The following is a 21,143-nucleotide window of genomic DNA, read 5'->3' as shown; positions in this document are numbered from 1 at the left end:
ATAGGAGACCTGGATTTGTGGCAGGAAGTCTGGTGAGAGGAGTCTGAGCCCATGTCCTGGTGTCGATGAAGACTTAGGAGACCAGACACGACGGTGAGAGTAGAAGTGAAGTTTTATTTCAGCAAGGAAAAGAGAAGCTCTGAACAGTATGATCGGAGGGGCTGGTAGAATGGGGGAGCCCAAGCCGCTGAGGTCTCTCAGTCTAGGGGTATTTGTACATCTTTAGCACGTTATCTCCAAGGAGCAAATGCAGTGGTTGGCAGATATTTGTTGAGATGGGCTTCCAACCCATGTAGTGTGCACGTGCTCAGAGAGGCTGCAGCATGGAGCCAGACTGGCCTGCTTCTAGTCTCCACCTTCAACTTGGCCCGGCCCCATCACTGAGGGCATCTGGGGAATGAACCAGCAAATGGGAGCTCACCATCCGCCCCCCACCTCACATCTCAAAAATTAATAACAGTTTTTTTAAAAAAAAGAGATGAGAGCAAGACAGGCACCCCGGTGGGAGGTTGCCAGTAGCTCCACCAAGCAATGCAGCAGAAGCAAGAATGGAGAAGAATGGGCTCAGGAACACGGACGAGAAAGGCTGTCATGGCGACGAAGCAGAATTGGAGAGCAGGAAAAGGAGTGCCGAATGAGCCCCAGATTCCTGGCTGGCCCAACATGGGTGAATGGGCCACCTGGGGGCAGCAGGCTCCTTCCGACAAAGGCAACAGCCAGGATCCAAGCCTAAATGTCACGGCCCTCCACACGGACAGTCGGTGCATCCTGCAGGGAAAGGGAGGGGCTGGAGAGACATTTATGAGAACCAGAATCCCTTCTGAGGTGACACTTCTGGCACTCGGAAGTTTAGAAAAAATAGAAAATAATGTCACAGGGTAATCCGATACGCATTGCGTAGGCGCAGCTTTAAGAGGAAATGAAGAACAACAACATAAGTAACAGTTTTGGAGCCAAACCCAAACAAGGCAAGCAATGAACTCCTGCTATTTTTGCAAGCAAGCTCATCCTAGAATTTTCTGTTTCCTCAACTGGACTCAAAGAGCTAAATCTTCCCAGAATTACAGTGGCAGAAATAAGCCTCGAGATTATGGGATCAGTCCAAGGACACAAATCTAATGCCACACAGGGACCACAACATGGTTCTCCAACCCCAATGTCAGGGCTATTTCTTTTTTAAAAACCTTAATTAATTTTATTTGTTTGAGAGGTTGGTGAGTGGGACGAAGGAGAGAGAGAGAGAGGAATCTCCCATCCGCTGGTTCAGTCCCCCAGATGTCTGCAACAGCCAGGACTGGACCAGGCTGAAGCTGGGAGCTCGGAACTCAATCTGGGTGTCCCACGTGGGTGACAGGAGCTCAAACACCTAGGTCATCATTGCTGCCTCACAAGGCGCGCATCAGTAGAAAGCAGGAATTGGAAGCAGACCCAGGACTCAAAATCAGGCATTCCAGAATGAGACAGGAGCATCCCGAGGGACATCCTCACCCCCAGGCCAAATGCCCAGCCCCTGCCTAAGACCCCACCCTGCCTTTCCAAAGGTGGCTCTGTGGGGGTGCTGCCAGCACCGAGGTGAAGCTCACACACCTGCAGTTTCTGCCAGGGCCCCCCTGCCCCGATGCATCACCAGCAGGTCCCCTCCATCCTTCCCCCACACTCATGGCCCACATTTCCCTGCTTCCAAAATGCACAGGGCCCATCTCTCCACCCCTCAGCTCCCTACCTCCCAGCTGGGTAGCAGCCATCAGCTAGGTTCGACTCCTCCCATTCCATTCCAGAGTTACCATGAACACGCCCTTCTCGGGCAGGAGATCACGAGGGTGGGACGACAGCCAGCCGAGGCAGGGCCCTCCAGACCTCAGGCCCCTGTCTGGAAGCCTTGAGACACTGCTGAGAGCAACAGGTGCATGCATTTCTCGGGGTTGCCACAGCCAAATGCCACTGAGTGGCTTAAAGCTACAGAGCTCACAGGTCTGGAGGCCAGAAGCCCAACATCAGAGGGTCACAAGGCTACATGCTCCTTTTTGAAATCCATACATAGTTGTTTCATATTATACATTTGATAGGAACTTTTTAAAAAATGTTTATTTATTTGAAAGGCAGAGTTACAGAGAGAAGAGGAGAGGGAGAGACACAGAGACCTTCCACCCACTGGTTTCTTTCCAAATAGCCAGGACTGGGCCAGGACAAAGCCAGGAGCCAGGAGGTTCATCCAGGTCTCCCACATGGATACAGGAGCCCACGCACTTGGGCCATCTTGCACTGCTTTCCTAAGTGCATTAGAAGAGAGCTGGATCGGAAGCAGAGCAGACGGAACCTGAACCAGTGCCCATGAGGGATGTTGGCGCTGCAGGCTCTGGTTTGGCCCCAGCTGATGTAGCCATTTGGGGAGTGAACCAGCAGATAGAAGATCTCTCTCTCTCTCTGTCTCTAATTCTTTCAAATAAAATGAGTATTTTTTTTTTTTTAAATAAAATAGGGTCTTTACAGAGGTAATCTAATTCAATGGGAAATCTGGAAACAGATGTGTAGAGAGGAAAGACAAGATGAAGACATACAGGAAGAAGGCCACATGGGCATGAGGGGTTGAAATCTTGCATCTACAAGCCAAAAAACGCCTGGGCTTGTTTGAAGCTAGAGGGAGCAAGAGACATCAATCAAACATGACAGCAGAACATTAGACGCTGTGAGACCAGTGATAATACCCAGCCTGAGCTCAGTGCATGGAGCCTGGCAAACAGTGTGGCCTGAGTGTTATGGGCTGGACCTGGAGAACAGGACGTGGACCCTGCCTTCAGGGAGCTTTCTGTCCACATGAGGCATCAAGACATCCTCAGAAGAGACGCAGAGCTGGGCAGGGTGGACGACGGCCAAGAGTTGCAGGGTCTCAGCTTCACATGACCTTTCTTTAAGAAAATCACTGTTGGCCGGCGCCGCGGCTCACTAGGCTAATCCTCCTCCTAGCGGCGCCGGCACACCGGGTTCTAGTCCCGGTCGGGGCGCCGGATTCTGTCCGGTTGCCCCTCTTCCAGGTCAGCTCTCTGCTGTGGCCCGGGAGTGCAGTGGAGGATGGCCCAAGTGCTTGGGCCCTGAACCCCATGGGAGACCAGGAGAAGCACCTGGCTCCTGCCATTGGATCAGTGCAGTGCGCCGGCCGCAGCGCGCCGGCCGCGGCGGCCATTGGAGGGTGAACCAACAGCAAAAGGAAGACCTTTCTCTCTGTCTCTCTCTCTCACTGTCCACTCTGCCTGTCAAAAAAGAAAAAAGAAAAAAGAAAATCACTGCAAGACAACTCAGCAGATGTTTGTTTGGAAAATACTGAGTGAAACCGTAATACAGTGAGCCCACTGGCACAGGGCTTCAATGCCAAGTGACACCTTCCTGTCACCAAAAGCTGACCATCCGCAGTAGGGTTTCCAGATCTCATTCAACTACCACCTTCTGTCATGTTTTATGCAACCTGAATGCTATTCTTAGCGTTTTTCTTTCAGTCAGCTCATTTTTAGCATTATCCCTTCACAAAACATCAGGAAGTTCCCCTTACAGTAAATGCATAACTACTGAGATAAAAAAGTCATCTGTCAACCGCCCCAAGTCACCTGTTGTGGTACGCATGGCACTGCAACTCAATAAACACAGATCTGGGGCCAGACAGGTCCACCTCCCCCGCTCACCCAAGCAAGACCGCACTAAGTGGCACTGTCAGCACACGGTGCCATTGAGTGACCACTCCCATGGCCCGAGCACCAGGCTCAGCACGTCAGACACATACAATCATGCAATCACCGCAGTGATCCTAGAGACGTACAAGGGTCTTCACAAAGTTCATGGAAATGCAGTGTGAAAACCTGCATGAAGTTCAAATTTATTTTTGTACTAACACGTACCTTTTAATTCCATTTCCACAAACTTTTTAAGGTTCTTGTACAATCAATATGCTATAGAAGAATAGTGGGAGCAGAATGTAATTCTTGAAGGTTTGTTAAAAAAAAATGCTTGGGGCCGGCGCCGCGGCTCAATAGGCTAATCCTCCGCCTTGCGGCGCCGGCACACCGGGTTCTAGTCCCGGTTGGGGCGCCGGATTCTGTCCCGGTTGCCCCTCTTCCAGGCCAGCTCTCTGCTGTGGCCAGGGAGTGCAGTGGAGGATGGCCCAGGTGCTTGGGCCCTGCACCCCATGGGAGACCAGGAGAAGCACCTGGCTCCTGCCATTGGATCAGTGCAGTGCGCCGGCCGCAGCGCGCCGGCCGCGGCGGCCATTGGAGGGTGAACCAACGGCAAAAGGAAGACCTTTCTCTCTGTCTCTCTCTCTCACTGTCCACTCTGCCTGTCAAAAAAAAAAAAATATGCTTGTTCTGACAGATGCAGCTAAGATGACGTGTATGGGGACAAACTGCCGAAAGTCTGGGTGCCACGCTAAGGGGTTCTGATTTAGTTCCGGGAGTCATAAGGAATCATTGAAGGTCTTTGAATTAATTAGCGAAAGGAGCACTAGTGGGGCCGGCACCGTGGATCACTTGGTTAATCCTCTGCCTGCGGTGCTGGCATCCCATATGGGTGCTGGGTTCTGGTCCCGGTTGCTCCTCTTCCAGTCCAGCTCTCTGCTGTGGCCCGGGAGGGCAGTGGAGGATGGCCCAGGTGCTTGGGCCCTGCACCTGCGTGGGAGACCAGGAAGAAGCACCCAGCTCCTGGCCTTGGATGGGCGCAATGCTGCCATGGTGGCCATTTGGGGAGTGAACCAACGGAAGGAAGACCTTTCTCTCTCTCTCACTGTCTATACCTCTACCTGTCAAAAAATTTTAAAAAAAGAAAAAAAGAAAGGAGCACTTGTGAGCTGCAGGGACCACAGCCTGGTGTAGGGGAGACCAGAAGCCATCAGGAGCTGCTAGGCAGTGGCAGCAGGGATTGGGAATGGGAGAGTAGGTGGAAGAGTTGTCTCGTGAATGAGACAGATGGGACTAGACAGGAGGTGAGCCTTCAAAGGTAACTTTGGACTTTCTGATTCTGGTAGCACCACACACTGAGATGAAGTAAGAGGGTGGAGAGAAGATTTAAGGATCGAAAAAAATGAGTTCAGTCTGAGCTACATGGGACGTTGAAGGCCTTGGCAGACCCAAGGGAAGATGGTCAGAGGCAGCTGGAGAGATGTGAACTCAGAGCATAGGGGAGGGCTGGAGGTGCCGGCCCAGGACGGCTGAGCACCAGGGTGGCGCCCCTGGAGGAGGAGTGACCACAACTAAACTGGAGAGGTGGGGCTGTGCATAAGCAGGTGACTGAAGAAGGGCGGATGCTGGGGGCAGGTGCTGGAGAGGGAGGACAGGTGGGAAGCAGCCAAGGAAGGGCCCTAGGCAGAGAATGCCCAGCAGATTCAAAGGCAGCCAACAGGTACATGGAGGCCTGAGGAGAGGCTCTGGGTGGTGCCTCGGTCTCCTCATCTGCAAAGATGTCCGAGACGGCCTCTCTAGTTCCTTCCCGCCCTCACAACGGCTGAGTGCTGTCCCCGAGTCCCGGCACGCTCAGACACCAGGGTGGGCAGTCCACGGAGGGCAGCCTGGGCACAGCCCTGCCTGGGCGGGAGGCAGCTCAGGGGCTCTCGGGCAGTTACGCTCCACAGCGTCCAAGGCCTCGCAGCCGCCTTCTCAGGACCCCCATGGACCCCCACCAGGATTCTCTCATTCCATTCACACAACAGCCCTGTATATGATTAACCCCATCTCAGAGGTGGGAAAACTGAGACTTGCCAAGGCCATTAACTTTCCCTATGTCACACAGTTAGCAAGGGGTGGGACCATGAGTTTAGTTCAGACTGAAGAAATCAAATTCAGGGTTGAATGATTAAGGGGTTTTTCTTACTCCCATGTGAGCACTACCTGGTCATCTGTCTAACCCTGTGTCCATGTCCAAATAAGAATGTTCTCTGCTTTTTTATTCATTAAAGTTCTCAGTATTCATCTAATAGCTGCAAGGAGCATGGATTACTATGAGTAGCCCCAGCTTCTAATTTTAATTCTCACTAGAGATTTCCCTGTTCTGGGACTTAAACAAGAATGAAGTCATAGAATACATGGTCTTCAGTGATTGGTTATTTCACCTAGCATAATGTTCCTAAGGTTCATCCACGTTATAGCATTTATCAAAGTGGCATTCCTTTTTTCTGGCCAAATAATACTCCGTTGTCTGGACATACCACAGTTTATCAATCTGTCGAGCGGTGAACTTTTGGGTGGTTTCCACCTTTTTGAGATAATGGGAACAATGCTGCTATGAGCATTCATGCAGGAGATGAGTGTGGACATTTGTTTTCATTTCTCCAGGAATAAACTAAGAAACAGGCCATGTTTGTTCCTCATTCCACCATAATGCCTGTATGCGCTGTATGTCATGCACTGGCACCTTAGGGACATTAATGTAAATAAATAAGGGAAAAGAATACCGTTTTCAGCACAAGACATTAAAGCAAAAGGGTCCATTTGGCTCCACGGAGGATCTGCTCACCTCTGAGCTGGAGATCCGGATTCTGGACTTGAGTCAGATCAGCCTGCTTCCTGTTTCGCATTCACTGCAGCTTTGCTTCTTTCTCCGCACTTTAGGAACGGACGAGGCGGCCATCATTGAAATCTTATCAACCAGGACATCGGAGCAGAGGCAACAGATAAAGCAGAAGTACAAGACCGCGTACGGCAAGGTGATCCCAGGGGCCCGGGCAAGCGTTGCACCCGTCTTGCCTTGACCTTGACCTTCTCTGCCCTCTGTGTTCTCCCCAGGCAGCAGACAGTGACTTTAAAGCTCCAGTGAGTTAGCCCAGGAGAAAAACTGAAATCATCACCAAGAACTTTTAATTGGCTCCAGAAAAACTGAAATTGCTTTGTTAATAGCTTATAAAGTCAATACCCTTTAACTCATTACTTTTTAAATTGACTTCACTTTTCTGTTAAGCCTTTAGTCATTTTTCCCCATTCAATTCCACATAATAACTTACAGATAGCAAGTGATTGGAAAATCAGTCCCACAGGTGTATTAAAAAAATCATACAGGATTTTTCATTTATTCAGCTCTCTTCAAGAATGACATGTTGTTCATAAGTGACTGTTAAAGAAGATTTTTTTAAAAAAAAATTCCATTTCCTTAAGCATCAACACCTTTTTTCCCTTACATTTCTTTCCTTACTTTTTTTTTTGGTATTGTTGATGATGCTGTTATGTACACAAGTATTCAAGTTTACATTAAGCCTTCTTGTTTCTTTATTAATATACAATGAACAAAATTTAACCTTTTAAAATGTCATTAGCATTACCATTATGCAAAGTGACTGTCAATCATGCTGGGTTCAATCCATATTCATAAAAACCTTTATGCTTATAATCACTATACCAAAAAGCAGACGCACAGAAGGTCGTGGGTTTTCCTACTTGATGTTGAGCCTTGGCTTTCTCACATAAAGAATGGAGAAGGTAACTTCCTCCCTTCCCAGGTTGCTGGGAGACTCAGCCAGGATCATGTCAGTACATGCTGAAGAGGGAAAGCTGGGATATGGGTGACTGTCTCCATTTTACAAATAGGAATGGTAGCCAGCACCGCAGCTCACTAGGCTAATCCTCCGCCTTGCGGCGCCGGCACACAGGGTTCTAGTCCTGGTCGGGGCGCTGGATTCTGTCCCGGTTGCCCCTCTTCCAGGCCAGCTCTCTGCTGTGGCCAGAGAGTGCAGTGGAGGATGGCCCAAGTGCTTGGGCCCTGCACCCCATGGGAGACCAGGAGAAGCACCTGGCTCCTGCCATCGGATCAGCACAGTGCGCTGGCCGCAGCGCACGGGCCGCGGTGGCCACTGGAGGGTGAACCAACAGCAAAGGAAGACCTTTCTCTCTGTCTCTCTCTCTCACTGTCCACTCTGCCTGTCAAAAAAAAATAGGAATGGTAAATCTCATATATGTACATGAAGTATATAAAATCACACATCTAGAGTGAAAAAAAAAAGACCCAGGACTCACATCCAAGCCCTGTGACTTCCAGGACAATGCCTATTCCTGGAGGACCCACTGCCATGGGTGGAGCTACTTACTTACATGAGGGTACTTCAAAAAATTCATGGAAGTTTGAATTTAAAGGCTAAGTTGATTTTGGTGCAAAAATTTTCTGAAAATCTGTGTATAGTTTTTCCATAACATGGATTTTTTTTATTGTGAAAAAAAGTTTTGCACCAAAATCAACTCATATTTTTTATTTCGTTTCCCCCCACACAAGCATTTTGAAGTATTTTTGTATGCTGCATAGCCCAAGTAGTTGTGCTTTCATAGTTTTTCTGCTTATCTCCTCATGATCAGTTTTGTCAATATCATTTTTTTTTGACAGGTAGAGTTAGACAGTGAGAGAGACAGAGAGAAAGGTCTTCCTTTGCCATTGGTTCACCCCCCAGATGGCCACTATGGCCGGCGCATCGTGCTGATCCGAAGCCAGGAGCCAGGTGCTTCCTCCTGGTCTCCCAGGCGGTTATAGGGCCCAAGGACCTGGGCCATCCTCCACTGCACTCCCGAGCCACAGCAGAGAGCTGGCCTGGAAGAGGAGCAACCGGGACAGAACTGGCGCCCCAACCAGGACTAGAACCTGGAGTGTCAGCGCCGCAGGTGGAGGATTAGCCAAGTGAGCCACAGCGCCAGCCGTCAATATCATTTTTGATAAAAATAAATAAATCTGCAATTCAAATGCCTTTAATTGAGTTGAATGAAGTTGAATTTTCATACTTTTCAACACATCTAAATCCAGGGGCTTCCCAAGTTCTATGTCTTCTTCCACACTACCAACGTGGAAAGTCAGATACAAGGCTTCTTAAGCTGTAGTCTTCAAGACAAGACTGGGGAACGACCTGGCGGTTAGGATGCCTGCAGCTGACACTGAAGTACATGGGCTCGACACCTGGCTCCGGCTCCTCACTCCGGCTTCCTGCTAATGGGCACCCCCGGGAGCAGCAGTAATGGCTCAAACAGTTGAGTCCCTGCCACCCCTGAGGGAGACCTGGATTGAATTCCAGGCTCAGATCTTCAGCCAGACCCAGTCAGGGTCATTACAGGCATTTGGGGAATGACCTAGCAGACTGGGACACGCAAGTGCTCTCCCTCCCTCCCTCTCCTTCCCTTGCTGTTGAATAATAAGAGTGAATGGGTTCAAAGTGAGGGTCTTGGGGCTCCGCTAAAAACAAAACATGATTCCTTCATCTGCCAATCACTTAAATACTTTCCAGTTCTCAGCTGTGATTCTGAGAGCCAAGGCTTCGAAACAGATGACCTTGAACCCCAATGCCACAAACCTAGAAGGTGTCAGGGACCATCAAATCCAAGTCCTCATGTCACTTGAGCTCCAAAGAGAACAGCCATCCCAAAGTAACACCACTTAGCGGGAAACCGGAACTAGCCCTGAGGGATCCCAAGTCTGCTCCTCTGTCCAAACAGAACGTCAGCGCTCAAGGATTTGTTTTCATGCTTGTGGCTTGTAAGAGTAGGCAGCTGGGATTTCTACCCTCTGAAGCTCCATATAGTTCCCATCTGACCTGAAAAAGTATTTCTAATGCTTGGTTGGAACCACGCCATGGAGCTCTGACCCTAGCACGGCCTGTCTTTACCAGATGCCAAGTCACGTGGAACAGGACGAAGCCATAACATCACAATCCCTTTTAAGACCACAGACCCCAGGGCCAGGAACAAACATCTCCTGGATTTTTTCCCCAAGCCTAGATCTCAGAGGTTCATCTGATACAGAGTTGTTTTGCTATCTGGTCCATGGTCTCTGGTCTGACCCAGCCCGGGCCATTGCTCGTAGGTCCTTCATTTAGGCTGGGGTTTTGATGCCTCTTAGTAGACTGGACACCCGTTCTGGACCTGAAACCATCTCATCAAGTGGGAGAAGGCAGGCAGCACACCTGTGATGCTCAAAGTAAAGATGGCGGCAGATGCATGCCCAAAACAAGGGGCCGGGGAGAATTTCCTGAACTTCTCTGTCCATCCACCTGACTTCTTTCTCATGTGTCCCTTTCAGGATTTCGCAAGATAACTGAAGTCATGCAGTTTGCCTGTGTATTCCTATTCAGCCCCTGTCATTGTTATTAGCAGTAACGGCCTGTGTCTCCATCCTTTCTAGCTGAATCTCGGGGCAAACCCACCACTTTCTGTGGTTCAGTGAATGGTGACAGTGCCCACCCCTCTCCTGCTGGCTGCATAGCTGTCTCAAGGGTCAGTGGAGAATGCTCTCTGCAAGTGAGGCTGGGAGCACAATGTATCTGGCGCAGATCAGGGTGTCTCCTCTTCCTGCCTCTCTGCCAGCCTAAGGCGAGATGGCCGAGCCATCATGGTGACCGCCGTCCTTAGGACCAGGCCATGCGTGCGTGGATCACTCCCCACCCTGAGCCCAGGCAGTAGTGCAGGTGGACACCCGGCCCCATCTGTCTTCCTACAGGACCTGGAGGAGGTGCTCAAGGGGGAACTGAGCGGAAACTTCGAGAAGGCAGCCCTGGCCCTCCTGGACCGCCCCAGCGAGTACGCTGCCCGGCTACTGCAGAAGGCCATGAAGGGCCTGGGCACTGATGAGGCCCTGCTCATCGAGATCCTGTGCACAACCACCAATAAGGTCAGTCCAGCCCCCGAGGGGCGTCTACACCTCCATCACAGATGGCTGCTGCCCCTCGATGGGTAATGCCTCCCCTGCATTCTACCCACGAGGGAGCCACAGTCCGGGCAGATCGGCGCCTGCTTGGCCCGTGCAGGAGGGATGCCTCTTCCAGCCGGTTTTGGTGTTGTTGCCCTTGGCTCGACAGGATAGGTCCTTCCGGAAGAACGGTGTCAACCCAGCTTTTGTTTTCTCAGCTTATGTTTTAGATGCAGTTTTGGTTTTTGACACAGGAGGCCAGAATCGACTCTACCCCTCCCCCAGGCTGGCTTTGCAGGTCTCCTGGCAGGAATAATGTCCATAAGGAAGCCAGGCCCATTTGTGCCACTGCCTCACCCGTGGCTGCCTTCCAGCCTCGAGTAGCAAAAAGAATGTAAGAAGGAAGAGAGGCAAGTGGTGCCCGGGAATCTCCCCACCCCCACCCCGGGGGCTGCCCCCTGCAGGACTCTGGGTCCTTCCATAGCCCCACCCACCACCTTTCCAGGAGCTGAAAAGAGCATGTGGCAAGGTCCCCGTGCCAGGTCCCATTTGTTTGGTCCCAGAAGGATTAAGGAACGAACGTATGGAGACTGAATACCCAGAAGTCATCGAGAGGCCAGCCCCATCCCTTCCACAGCCCTCAGCGCAGGTGAATGGGAAACCCCCGCAGGGAATGTGCCAGAAGAGTCCAGTAGGAAGCAGAAGCAGCCGTTGGAGCGGACGGCAAGGAAAAACTGGAAGAGCGCGCAGATGTCGGGGCCACGCTGGGAGCCTCAGACGCGGGCCTCCCTGCTCTCCCCGCTCGGCCAGCCGAGCTCCAGCTGCAAACCGCTCTCCTGAGCGTCCCTGAGCTTCTCTTCTTCCCACAGGACGGTACAAGCCCTCTGTGTCCAAAAGGGGCCTCAGAGGAGGGTCAGTGTGCACCCTGGAGGGTCCCCCCCCAATTCCCGTCCTCATCCACCCATCCCAGGAGCACCAAGCCCCAGCAGTGAGGCGTCCAGTGCCAGGGGTAGTGGCTACCTGTCTTTGTGAAAAAGTTGCTTTTATTTTTCTATTTTCTGATCTTATTTGATCACAGTTCCCACCCTCCCCCCAACCCCTACCCACCACCAGTCTGGTTTCTTTAAGGTCCTGGCCTCTAGCAAGGAGTAAGGCCTTTCTTCCATTAAAATAGATCCAGGGTAATGAGAAGGAAAAATGGGGAGAGAGCAGGTGTCAGGTTCGGGCAGTTCCTGGTGGTGCATCAGGAGGGGGAGCGAGGGGAGGAACCGGTCAGCAGCCCCCACCGCCACCACTGGGCTGCCCCACTCTCTCCCCATCGAAGCACAGCAGCCAGTGCCTGACCTGTTGCCCCCACTGCCATCTCCTCCCCACCGTCGCCTGCTGACTTTTGTTTCAGCCTGCGGTGGGGAAGCCCCTGCCCCTGGAGCAGGCCTCTTGGCACAGGACATTGAGATAGACAGCAGCTCTGCTCAGGACACACCCTAGAGAGACACACGCACTCCTGCGCTGGGCAACCCGTCCACTGAATGGAGCCTTGTTGGAAGCAGCGAAACACTGGAAACAACCCAAGCATCCATCAACGGGAGCTGGCGAAGTAACCCGGGGCTTAATGTAGGCTGGAACATTCCGTAGCCATTTAAAAAGTCTCTAGGCGACTGTCTACATGCAAGCATGGCTGGCTGTCTGAGGTGTTCGTAGTGAGTGCAAAAATAAGTCCCAGGATGATAGGTACGGAGGCCACTAGCTAAACACATGGGCTCATTTGCAGAGCAACTGTATATGTGTTCAGTAACACTGTTACATGAACGCAGACCCAAAGAAAATACATGGGGAGATACACACTGAACTTACAGCCCCCGGCCATGTGGGTAGAGGTTGAGGGGAGGGGGAGGAGACAGGACCAGGGGATGGTAAGGGAAGGTATTAGCTTAGCTGTAATTTTTAAATTTTTAATTGACGTATCAAAATTATGTATCTTTATGGAGCATAGTGGAAGGTTTCTACACATGTATATAGTATGTGATGGTCAAATCTGAATAATGGCTATATCTACCACATCAACTATTAACCATTTCTGGGGCTGGCGTTGTGGTTCAGTGGGTAAAACCCACCGCCTGCAGTTCCGTCATCCCATATGGGTGCCGGTTTGAGGCCTGGATGCTCCACTTCCAATCCAGCTTCCTGCTAATGCACTTGGGAGAGCAGTGGAGGACGGCCCAAGGGCTTGAGCCCTTTTACCTGCATGGGAGACCTGGATGAAGCTCCTGGCTTCGGCCTGGGCTAGCTCCTGGCTGTTTTAGCCATTTGAGGGAGTGAATCAGCAGATGGAAGACCTCTCTCTCTGTCTGTCTCTGTCTCCCTCTCTCTCTGTAACTCTGCCTTTCATATAAATAAATACATTTTTTAAGTTAAAAACACAAACATTTAGCATTTCTTTGTGATGAGAACATTCAAAAATCCCCTTTTCTAGCTCTGCTGAGGTCATACATTCTTGTGAACTACAGCCACCCTCTCGTGCAATAGCGCACTATAACTTATTCCTGCACTCAGCAACCTGCTTTCCGTCGTCCAGCCTTTCCCCCGTCCCCGCCTCCACACTTTCCCTGTCTCCAGTCCCCTTTCTGCTTCTTTGAGATCATGCAGTGTTTGTCTTTCTGTGCCTGGCTTATTTCACTTCACGTAATGCACTCCAGACTCATTCATGTTGCTGCAAACGACAGGATCTCATTCTTATTCATGGCTGAATAGTACTCCACATGGCACATATCCTCCACATTTTCCTCATCCATCCACCTCCTGGCTCCATATCTGGTGAGAAGGCACACTGATGAACTTGCACACAGAGGGTCATTCGCTCTGGACCCTCGTGCTGACCCATAGGAGTGACCATCGCAAGCGGAAGTCACAGGGCATCCTCTGTGTGTCTCAGTCTCTTGTCGATGAACCCTACTTAGAGTGTTGATATTTTGTTTTATTTCCTTCCCTAGGAGATCATTGCCATCAAAGAAGCCTACCAAAGGCGTAAGTGACCTTTTGTGCTGGCTTGGAGTGAAGTTTGCTCTTTATAAGATACTCTGGGAAACTAAGTCATCTGCTTTCTTCCTTCCTTTCTCTCTCTCTCAAAAGTATTTGACAGGAGCCTTGAATCGGACGTGAAAGGTGACACAAGTGGAAACCTAGAAAGAATCCTGGTGTCCCTGCTACAGGTAAGAAGAGTAAAGAGGTCTTGCCTACTCTAGGATTTCAGGAAAGGACCTCAGCGACATGGTACCACAATGCAAAAGGCAATGAACACAAATGTTTCCTTCTGTTCAAAATGTTGGGGGCTCATCAAGCCTGGCTCCACCAGCAGCCCAGTGACAGTGAAATCAGTTGGTGGGGATTTCTCCCACAACAGCAATCTGTCTGGTCACGTGCAGAACGCAGGCCCCCGGGCTCATGAATCCGCTCTGTAAGCAGAACCACCTCATTCTGCCAAGGAGGAAACTTAGGGCTCGAAGGATAGGTAACGTGGCCAGGCTTGCACAGCTGGGAAGACACAGCCCAGGAGCAAGAAGCGGACCTGGTCACCCAAGGTGGGTGACAGCTCTGAGCTTACTCCCAGGACACAGGCTGGTGTCTGCGTAGGAGCCGCAGCAAGGAACCCAGCCAGGAAGGCAGGGAGCGTCAGCCTTCCCTCCGACACAGCCGTCTCCACCAGGCTGACGCGCTTCCTGCTGTATTTCTCCCAGAGGGGACATGCTGAGGGCAGAGAAGAAAGGCTTCCACTGCAGCGGGAAGGGAATGCGTGTTTCCTCCCTCTACATACCAGACTGCCACTTGCCTAGCAATTCAGAACACCACCACTCTGTCATCTCCCAGTGCCTGTGGGTCGAGAGCCTGGGACGGAGGAGCCGAGTCCTTCTGCTCTTGACCGGTCAAAACCAGGGCGCCAGCCAGAGCTGCTGTCTTCTCCGCAGACCAGGGCGAAGTCCTTTGCTTGTGCCTGTGCACCTGGTGTCCCCGTTTTCTTGCGAGCCACCAGAGACCACGCTGGGCTCCGGAGAATGTCCACAGGTCCCGGCCACGTGGCCCCCACAGGCAGTTCACCACTCCGCTGTTCATTTTCTTCCAGGCCGGTAGGAGCTCATCTCTGACTTCTTCCATCTTGCCCCTTTAGGAACTCACCTGAGTATCTCTCCCTTCCCCAAAGATAATCTCCCTTTTGGTAAACTCAGCTGACGAGGGACCCGAATTACTTCCAGGAAAATCCCGATTATCCGCCAACATAAACAATTGTGAGAGAGTGACGTCTCATCATGTGCACTGGTCTCCCCCATACTCCAGGGGCGGGGCTTATGCCAGGGCATGGGTCTCTAGCAGTTGTCATATGATTCTGCCCATCATGTAGGCTCGCATTAGACTTCCATGTAGGCTCGCATTAGACTTCCAAGTCTCAGGGCTGCAGCACTGGGATGGTGAATGGTGACGTATGAAAGTTTGGAAGGAAGACTACAATCTTCCCAATGGACTCCCTCTAGAGGACATCCTAGGTTGCTGTCAACCTGCCCAGAGGTCAATGGGACTTGTGGGTGACACTGGTTTCCAACGCCCCCAAAAAATCTGTTGCCAAAGAAGCTATGCTGTTTACCAGTTGTGGCCAAGAGATGGCAGCAAAGAGCAGCCCCTGAGCCTCAGCCAGGCTGTCTGGAGGGATGGTGGGTTTTCTTTTGTGTTTTCTGTGGTCAAGAAAGCACGCCAGTCAATGCCATGTGCTGGTTTTCCTAGGCTAATCGTGATGAAGGAGATACCGTGGACAAAGATCTGGCGGGTCAGGATGCCAAAGAGCTGTATGATGTAAGTGCACCCATGTGCCGGGCTCCCCACATCCTGGGGGTTTTTACTTTTTTTTAACATTATTTTTAACAGATTTTTATTTTATTTCATGCAAATAGGAGTTATTGGGAGATGAGTGTGATATTTAAGAAATAAAGAGATGCTTAGTTCTTTATAGAGTGCATAGGAAGTGTTGCTCCTGTTTTTATACAATGGGGATCAACTGCTCAGATCATTGGGAACAAGGGAGGGTATAAATATTAGAAATAAATTTGTAAAGTGCACGTGTGGGCTAGAAGCTTCCAGTGCTTCATCAATCCTTTCACTCTTATTTAGTGTGTAGTTTATAATTTCCCATAAGTGAGGTCTGGCCCCAGTCCTGGATATCAGTCTTTCCACAAAACCTAAAACATTTTGTATCTGACCCTCAAGGCAGGGGAAGGCCGCTGGGGCACAGATGAACTTGCCTTCAATGAGGTCCTGGCCAGGAGGAACTACAAGCAGCTCCGAGCCACCTTTCAAGCCTATCAGATGGTAAGGAACAATGCATGGGGCCACACACGGGGCCACACGGGGTTCCCTCTGAAATCCTTATTTCCAAGAGAAGCCAAGATCTGGGATACAGAACTGGGAGGCCCTCTGTAACTGGGGTTCTCCCTGGAGGACAGTTCATTTTGTCCCTCCAAGGAACGTTCGATAATGTCAGGAAACGCTGGAGGTTGTCACAACCTGGGAGGGAAGCAGCCACACCTCTCACAGCACACAAGACAAGCGCCCACAACAAAGACCCATCCAGCCCCGCAGGCAGGGCAGAGGCCAGGGAGGCAGAAGTGGGTCGTGTTTCTGATCAAAGCTCCTGTGTCAAGAGATCCAGGTGCGAATCCTGATTCTACCACTGGCAAGTGACCAAACCTCTCCATCCTCTCATGTGAACCAGGAATCATGGGTCTCGCTGTTACATCCTCAAGACTTATATTAAGAGTTAAATAGAGGTGCCAGCGCCGTGGCTCACTTGGTTAATCCTCCGCCTTGCGGCGCCAGCATCCCATATGGGCACCAGGTTCTAGTCCCAGTTGCTCCTCTTCCGGTCCAGCTCTCTGCTGTGGCCCAGGAAGGCAGTGGAGGATGGCCCAAGTGTTTGGGCCCTGCACCCACATGGGAGACCAGGAGGAAGCACCTGGCTCCTGGCTTCGGATCAGTGCAGCGCCGGCCATAGTGGCCATTTGGGGGGTGAACCAACGGAAGGAAGACCTTTCTCTCTGCTTCTCTCTCTCACTATCTAACTCTGTCAAATTAAAAAAAAAAAAAAAAGGAGTTAAATAGGATAAAGGCTCAGAACAGTACCTGATGGTGCTAAGAATATACGCCTCCATTCTTCTTACCCTTCTTCCAATTTGCAGCTGAGCTCATGGGGCCCACCACTCCCAACAGAGGCCACGTTCCTGGAAAGACACGCATAACTCATCTGAGTAATCTCATAATCGTTATAAGCCAACAAGATGGATTAGCTATTTCAAGGCTCTGAGCAGTGAGCCCTTCCCTGAAAAGCGGTCTAAATTGCAAAAAGCCTTTAGTGGAACACCCGACGTTTTGCCTTCCCATTTTATACTTGTAGCATGCTGTTACCTGTTCAAAGCACATCTACGCCCTTTGTCTCATTTTAGCTGCACACCAGTGCAGGGTCTGTAACAGCGGCTGAACAGCCAGCGCCCGCACAGCTGCTGGCCTAGGAGAGTCCGCTGAGTGGGGAACCATCTGTAACTTCTCAGGACCACACAGCAAGTCGGTAGCACAAAGCGGATGAGAAGCCCAAGAGTCCCCAGCCCAAGCGCCCGCCTCGGCTGGGGCTGGCCACTCCTCACTCGAAATAGCAGTTCTTGTGCGCTGCCAGTAGATACAAAGACAAGGAAGCTTCGGAATTTTATCCTTATTGTATATAAACCCTGAGGGCTCTCAGCTTTCAAATCGTGCCCAGAACCATGATCCAAAGCAGCTGGCGATGCAGTCCCCTGCTCCATGTGCCTGGGGGCTGTGTGGGCTCTGAGCTGGAGGCCCCCTCCCCCCATCATGGGGGCTGCAGAGTTTCTGGGGCTGGCTGTCATTGGTAGTCACTGTGAGAATGCACATACGTGTGTGTATCTTCTCCATTGGCTGCTGGGACCCCAACGAGGCCAATATCTCAAAACTGGCCCTGACGCAGCAGCTTCAGTCTCATTCCAGAACTTGTTCAAGTGAGAACGCCCAGTCCCCACAGGGACCTTCTGAGCGAGATGCCACAGGGTTGGGGTTCTCCCATCTGTAGGTCTTTCTGTCTTCCAGGTGGTTCTGATGCATGTTACGGCTGGAGCAGTCGGCTCTAGGTTACTAGCTGTATGACCCTGGGCGGTTAGTAAGGTTCTGTGCCTAGTCGTCCCTACTTTATAGGATTACAGATCATGAGAATGAATAGAAGTAAGGACTTAGCCAGTACCTGCCTCACAGAAGGCACTCAATAAACATGAGCAATTGTGAAGGGTCTCCCTGTGTGAACCAACAGTGGCAAGAATCCAAGTAAAACTCAAGTGAATGATAAAGTCATCTACAGATCCGACGATTCTTCCACAAACCAGCTAGCTCTGAGGTCTAGCTCTTCATCTACTCCAAGGCCTTGCTCAAATGCGGTTCATCTCCATCTTGGTTGCTGATTTTTCCATCCCAGGTTCTGTAAGTTTGCTGGTGATCTCTGACCAATAACAAAGATGTGATTGTATGCCTAGGGGTACAAGCTGTCTTGCCATCTTTGGCACAGAAACTTGAGGTTTTGACCTTTGTTTACCCTCTGAGCCCGAGTCTTAACTTCTGACACTGTGGGCTCTCTCAGCCCTAACAAAAGAACTTCCCCAACCAGCTGTATTGTGCAAGATTATGACAGCCCCCAGTGTTACCAGACACATGAGACTTGCACACTTTCAAGCCAAAGTAAGGGCCTGGCTGAACACAGGTGCACATGCTCCTAGCCGAGCCCTGCTGCCTCTCCCCTGGACATGTTCTTAAGCCCTTGCCAGAGCCCTTCGCTTTTCACCTGCTGCCGTCAACACCACAGTGCGCAGGGCTCTGGGGTTGGCACCCTGTCAGCTTGAAGGAATGGATTTTCGAAGGAGGAATGTCTCCTTTATTCTTCTAATGACTTCCCATTGGCATTGCTGCCTGCTTAACTGGAGTCTTAGACTTCATTGGAATCCACCCTCATCTTGTGTTGGTTTTTGTTTTTTTTTTTTTTTTTTTGTACTAAACTCAGAAAACCTGATTCTGTCCCAAGACCTCAAGAACTCAGTGTTCCTGTAGCTGAAGTAAAAAGTGTGCAAAGGAGAGGCGCGATGGCTTGGGCCATTGTTTCCAGACTGTGTTCCCTGGATCCCATGGAGGGCGGCAGGAGCTACCAGGAGAGGGGCAGAATGAGAAGAGGGGATAATACCAACTTGTTGTCTTGTGTGAGTGGCGCCCCCTGGAGTTGTGCAAGAAAGAGGGCAGACACATGGCAGCATTACTACCTAGGGATAGGTGGCATTAAAAGGTCACTTCCTGGCTGGCGCCACGGCTCACTAGGCTAATCCTCCGCCTTGCGGCGCTGGCACACCGGGTTCTAGTCCCGGTCAGGGCGCCGGATTCTGTCCTGGCTGCTCCTCTTCCAGTCCAGCTCTCTGCTGTGGCCCGGGAAGGCAGTGGAGGATGGCCCAGGTCCTTGGGCCCTGCATCCACATGGGAGACCAGGAGGAAGCACCTGGCTCCTGGCTTTGGATCAGCACAGTGCGCCGGCTGTGGCGGCCATTTGGGGGGTGAGCCAATGGAAGGAAGACTTTTCTCTCTGTCTCTTTCTCTCACTGCCTAACTGTCAAGAAAAAAAAAGAGAGAGAGAGAAAAAAAAAGAGGTCACCTCCTGCTCCCCAGAACGGCTCTGCTTTTACTTGCCTTGTAGTAGTGTGAGGTCCTACAGAAACCTGAAGAGGACTCTCCTAGAGTCCTGGTATTAACAGCAGAAACAGAAAGTCATGTAATGTGAGAGTTTTTTTAAGTACACGCAGATTCACGTAAACAAAGCATCCGCTTGCAATGTACTCTCGTCTATAGAACAAGAGCCCTGTTCCCGGGGAAGTGACCCCAGCCCCTTCCAGAATACCAGCTCCCACATCAGACCCAACCGAGAAAGGCACAAGATGGACAGCCCCGCTGCTCTTTCTAATCCGATTTCTAACGCCAAATACCCGGGCCTTTAGGTACTCCAGCCTCCAGCAATAACTGGGAGGACGAGCAAAAGAACTCACTAAACACGCGCCCTCTTCCCTGCACGTATATCCTGCTTGCTCTGCGAAGAACACTTTGTTTACCTGTGTTTTCATAAGCGCCATAAACTCCACTGCTGTGTACCCAACGGCCCCAGTATTTATAGAATCAATTGTGTCATAGCCCCAAAAGATCACTTCTAAGAACAAGGTTTCAGTGTTTCTGATGCTTCCCTGCAATTACCCCACCCCGCAGACCTCTCCCCTCTCTTTATTTGCCTGCCCTGAGAATGGCCCGGGCAGTATTTGTGTTAAGGATCAGTCACAATTTACTGTAACGTCAGCTTCTGTAAATATTTGGAGAGAAACCCAATGTGTAATGCTGTGCAGAGCGGTACGTGAACCAGTGGCGAATAGAGGTCCATGTGCCATCACCCAGAGTGTGGGGGTGCACGGTGAGGCCGGCCCCCGGGGCTCCATGTGCCGTCACCCAGAGTGTGGGGGGTGCATGGTGAGGCCGGCCCCCGGGGCTCCATGTGCCGTCACCCAGGGTGGGGGGGTACACGGTGAGGCCAGCCCCCGGGGCTCCATGTGCCGTCACCCAGAGTAGGGGGGGGTGCATGGTGAGGCCGGCCCCCGGGGCTCCACGTGCCATCACCCAGGGTGGGGGCCACTGTGAGGCCAGTCCCGGGGCTCCCAGCCCCTACAGGCCCCCTCTCTCAGCAACAGTAGCGCAAGTCCTTGTCATGAACATCACAGCCTCTACTTCCAGTACCTGGCCTGTAAGTGACCAGGTCCCCAGCCCCAAGACAAGGGACATGAGGGAAGTGCAGCCAGATTATTATAACCACAGCCTCCTAGGATACTGCAGAAAAGATGAAAAATACCTGGGAAATTGAAGTCCTACATAAATTAAAAAATTACTATTCTGGCTGGTGCCGTGGCTCACTAGGCTAATCCTCCACCTTGCGGCGCCGGCACACTGGGTTCTAGTCCCGGTCGGGGTGCCGGATGCTGTCCCAGTTGCCCCTCTTCCAGGCCAGCTCTCTGCTGTGGCCAGGGAGTGCAGTGGAGGATGGCCCAAGTGCTTGGGCCCTGCACCCCATGGGACACCAGGAGATGCACCTGGCTCCTGCCATCGGATCAGCGCGGTGCGCCAGCCGCAGCATGCCAGCCGCGGCGGCCATTGGAGGGTGAACCAATGGCAAAGGAAGACCTTTCTCTCTGTCTCTCTCTCTTTCACTGTCCACTCTGCCTGTCAAAAAATAAAAAAAAAATTTTTTTTTAATTTTAAAAAAAATACTATTCTTGTATAAATTAAGGGTTCCTCCATCTGCTGATTTTACAGATGGGGAAACTGAGGCCAAGGGCATGGCACTGCCTGGGGTCAAATCCATTTGAGGTCAAATCTGGGACCACTCCTGGGCAATGGGAGCTCCC

At 51.3% G+C, this 21,143-nt stretch overlaps 1 protein-coding gene and 1 long non-coding RNA gene across 3 annotated transcripts in view; one reads left to right on the top strand and one right to left on the bottom strand.

Moving 5' to 3' along the window:
* The window catches only part of ANXA13 (annexin A13), a 62,555-nt gene that overhangs the window by 32,706 nt on the left and 8,706 nt on the right, over positions 1 to 21,143 (top strand). For both annotated transcript variants that reach the window (XM_008255642.5, NM_001082119.1), the window contains 6 exon segments: positions 6,588 to 6,682; positions 10,438 to 10,608; positions 13,617 to 13,650; positions 13,756 to 13,835; positions 15,397 to 15,465; positions 15,877 to 15,978. In XM_008255642.5, the coding sequence (XP_008253864.1) occupies positions 6,588 to 6,682; positions 10,438 to 10,608; positions 13,617 to 13,650; positions 13,756 to 13,835; positions 15,397 to 15,465; positions 15,877 to 15,978 (551 nt within the window).
* The window catches only part of LOC103348125 (uncharacterized), a 168,660-nt gene continuing 147,611 nt past the window's right edge, over positions 95 to 21,143 (bottom strand). The window contains exons 4-5 of the long non-coding RNA XR_016236577.1: positions 16,789 to 16,886; positions 95 to 768 (exon numbers count right to left, since the gene is read on the bottom strand). This is a non-coding gene — a long non-coding RNA (uncharacterized LOC103348125). The remainder of the gene's footprint in view (positions 769 to 16,788; positions 16,887 to 21,143) is intronic.

The sequence above is a fragment of the Oryctolagus cuniculus genome, chromosome 6, assembly GCF_051225735.1.
Source record: "Oryctolagus cuniculus isolate XC-2025 breed Fujian yellow rabbit chromosome 6, ASM5122573v1, whole genome shotgun sequence".
In the NCBI taxonomy this organism is placed as follows: Eukaryota; Metazoa; Chordata; class Mammalia; order Lagomorpha; family Leporidae; genus Oryctolagus; species Oryctolagus cuniculus.
The sequence above is the reverse complement of the archived record's forward strand: the minus strand, read 5'-3'. Positions and strand labels throughout refer to the sequence as shown.